Genomic DNA, 3482 nt, shown 5'->3' with positions numbered 1-3482 from the left:
AGCAGGAACAATAGTATTTAACATTTGATAGGATGGTGGTTTTAGTCTGAATGTTTTATTTAACTTGATCAAAGACTCTGCACCACTGAAACACAACGGTACAACTTGTGCTGTTTACCCAACCATCATACCTAAGCCTGTAGTAAGGATCATACTGGGGAACACTGCTGCATTATTCAGGTATATTAATATTTAATGAATTTATTGACTACAGCATGAAGAGAAATGAAGGAAAAAAAATGAGCACTTTATTTCCAATTGGTTAATGACAAGTTTGTCTCAAATAATGAGTGCTTCAAAATATGCTTAATTCATAGTATTTGTATCATTAATATTTTTAAAACAGAATTGTTGATTATACTTTGCTTCTTTAGACCTACCCTTAATTGGTTGGTTGCTCAATTCACTGTTTATGATGCAACTTTTCAGTGGGATAAATACATCAGATAAGTTGTCTTCTCTTATTAAGAAAAGAAAACAAGTATTAAATATTCTATTCTCTGTAAAGGTTATTAACTTTGGATAATTATAAATAAACTAATAAAATCTCTGATTTTTTTGTGATTTTAACTTTACAGATCCATAGAAAACCCAAATATAAAACTATGACTCCCCGCGTTGTAACATCATACCTTAAGGTTCTGTTCCCATAACATCCCAGGTCTCCAATACCAAGATCATCAGCCATCAGTAAAAGAATATTGGGATTTGAAGCGCTGTGTGTTTTGACACTGTTTATGGAACACTGGCAAATTATTAGAAATAAAAATAGTCTCATCTTCTTCCTGGTGTGTAAGAACAGATGGAAAACATAACAGATAGACTTTTTTAATTTGACTGTTAACCTAATTTAGTCTTATTATTGCCCTGGATTGTACAGTAGAAGAGAAAAATAAAATTATATTGTATATTTTATTTTTTTTAATCAAGGGATTTTTTAACATTATTTTTTCTCTCATATTACTTAAAAACAAAAATACATCTTTAAGTATATCACTGTTTTTTCCTTCCATACCTTTACATAAATAAAGACCAAGAAAGAACTAGTTACAACCTCAGCGACAATAGTTTTGCATACAGAGATGCATTACACAGCAATAAATCATGGGAGCAAATAAGGTTTTTTTCTTTTATAAGTATAAATGTTATTTGAAAAACACAGAAACTGAATAATTTAGGACCAAAAATTTCCAAGTTTCATTGCCTAAAATAAGTTCATCAATTTTGCTATTGAAGTAAACCCCAAAACAACAACAAAAAACCCCCTAAAAACCAAACCAGTTTGAGTTTCTTGACAGGAATAAGTATTATGAAAAAGGGGGTGAAGAGATGAATTATCACATTATTGAAAGGAATAATTAAGAAAAAGCTCTTTGCAAACATTTTAAATATCAGGGTCTGTAGCAAAATTATGTAAAAATATTTGATATTGTATCACAATGTTCTATAAACAAAGCTCATGCTATATCCAACTTAAAACAGGAAGAATAATATATTGTATGCAGTACTACTTACCATTATATGTTTTTTTTTATAAAAGTACAGTCTATTTGCAGATGTGCATGCTATGAATTTTATTTTACTTAAACAGGGACTTGTTGTATCTCTGTTTTAAACTGCATTTACTACACCCTGTCTGAAATTGAGTGCCTCTAGGCTATGAAGGACTGTGCCAGGTGTACATACCAAAAAGGAACAGAGACTGTCTCTCTTTTGCCCCTAGTAACACTCCAATTTTTTCTGGATCCAGGCAGCCTTTTTCAAATGCAAATGAGGCATGAGTCACACCTGCACTCTGGATTATGCTAGGACAAGAAGGAAAGCAGAGGAAACCAAGACTGAGGTAGAAATTTGAAAGTGAAAAAGTAGGAAAAGGAACTAGAAACAATAATTTCCAGAGAGAATGGAGACATCAGGTCAAGAAATTAAAAACTTGTAAATCAGCGAGTTATGGTAGATAAAAGTAACTGGAGAGAAGACAAAGAAGCCAGAACTGGAAGAGCTGGTATAAAGAGATTAGACATCAAGGGAGAGAGATTCATGAATCAGTGAGGTGTGGTGGGGAAAAGTATCTGGAGAGATGAAGTAGTCAGAACTAGAAGAGTTCACTGACTTAAATAAAGAGCAAGAAGGGAAGCTTGAGACCCAGGTGGAATACGAATTGCAAGTTGAAATGAGGAGAAATGGTAGAGGGTTTAAGAAACTGGAAGGGATAGTATGACAGTGGATAGGAAAACAAATTGAGGAAAAGAGGTGAGAGAACTGTGAGTGCCTGGGATGAAAAAACTGAGGAGTTATGATTAAGGCAGATGAAGAGAACTGATTGGAAAGACCCTGGGCAGACAAGACTTGGGACTGATGCAAGTGAGAAGAGATCAAAATAGTTGGGGATCAACCAACACAGACGGGGATTTCTGATTCCCAACCTTGATTATTGCCATTCTGTCAGAAAGTATAAGTGCAAAGAGGTTTTTAATTCTTTCAGTGCTTATTCACATACAGATAAAACACTAGTAAGTACATCAGCTGATTTTTACTGCTTAATGTACGCTTTATAACCCATTTACCTCACATTGATGACAACAGTTTTTGTTGACTTCAGTTAGCAACATCTCAAGTTCCCAGCTTTATCACTGCGGCCACAGATTGTTACCTGGTTTACTCCATGGGAAACAATCTACTTTGTTTCAGACGTGGAAAATATACACACAAACTTTAAGACTAAAATACCAAACACAGTTCTGCTTGGTGGGATGCATCTAACCAACCCTCCATCAAATTACCATACTAAGATGTGTAGCACCTGCCACAGTGTAGACTTTTAATCTGTGCAGTAGATTTACCTTTCTTCCCTGAAAGGATACACAAGCGTGAATTGCTTCCCACACATTGCAAGAGAACAACTAACACGCTGACCCCATCAAACAGGAAAGACCTGCTGCCTGCTCTTATGTTCCTCCTCCACTGTTCAGCCTGTGATGGTCTCAAGGCCCATGGTAACAGGGACACCGAAAAGGGTGACATATATGTTGCTGACATTATATACAAAGTTGCACAGATGCTTGCAGGACCTGCACGTTTATTTCACAGAATCATTGAGTGCCCTCAGTTATGCTGTAGGCTTCACGTTGTCCGAATAAAACCTACACTCCTGCCACTAATAAAACCATAATTTTAAAGGTACAAAAATAGCTGGTTTTTCAAGTTTTACAAGCAGCAGTTCCAAGGTTTAATTCAACTGGTACAAACAAAATATCCTATGTTTTAATTAGAAGGTATGGAGCTATGGAGAGTAGTCTTTCTGAATATGTGTGGGGTCTTTAGCCACCAATGAACAGAGCAAATCAATTTCTCTTTTACTGAGCAACATTACTGTTGGAAACCAGAGTAGTAGCTTATTTTATTTTCCAGAATGAAAGAAATCTAAAAAACGAGTGAAATATCTTAGAAATTAACTGACTACAACTTATCTGAACTCTAAA

General features: G+C 35.0%; 1 protein-coding gene across 1 annotated transcript in view; it reads right to left on the bottom strand.

The window, feature by feature from the left end:
- LOC104524946 (steroid sulfatase) overlaps window positions 1-785 on the bottom strand; it is a gene marked incomplete at its 5' end in the record, with an annotated part of 46069 nt that extends 45284 nt beyond the window's left edge. The window contains one exon of the mRNA XM_010167975.2: window positions 633-785. Coding sequence (XP_010166277.2) covers window positions 633-785 — 153 coding nt within the window. The remainder of the gene's footprint in view (window positions 1-632) is intronic.
- Window positions 786-3482: the final 2697 nt, after the last annotated feature.

The sequence above is a fragment of the Antrostomus carolinensis genome, unplaced genomic scaffold (assembly GCF_000700745.2).
Source record: "Antrostomus carolinensis isolate BGI_N321 unplaced genomic scaffold, ASM70074v2 scaffold3895, whole genome shotgun sequence".
NCBI classification, from domain to species: Eukaryota; Metazoa; Chordata; class Aves; order Caprimulgiformes; family Caprimulgidae; genus Antrostomus; species Antrostomus carolinensis.
The sequence above is the reverse complement of the archived record's forward strand: the minus strand, read 5'-3'. Positions and strand labels throughout refer to the sequence as shown.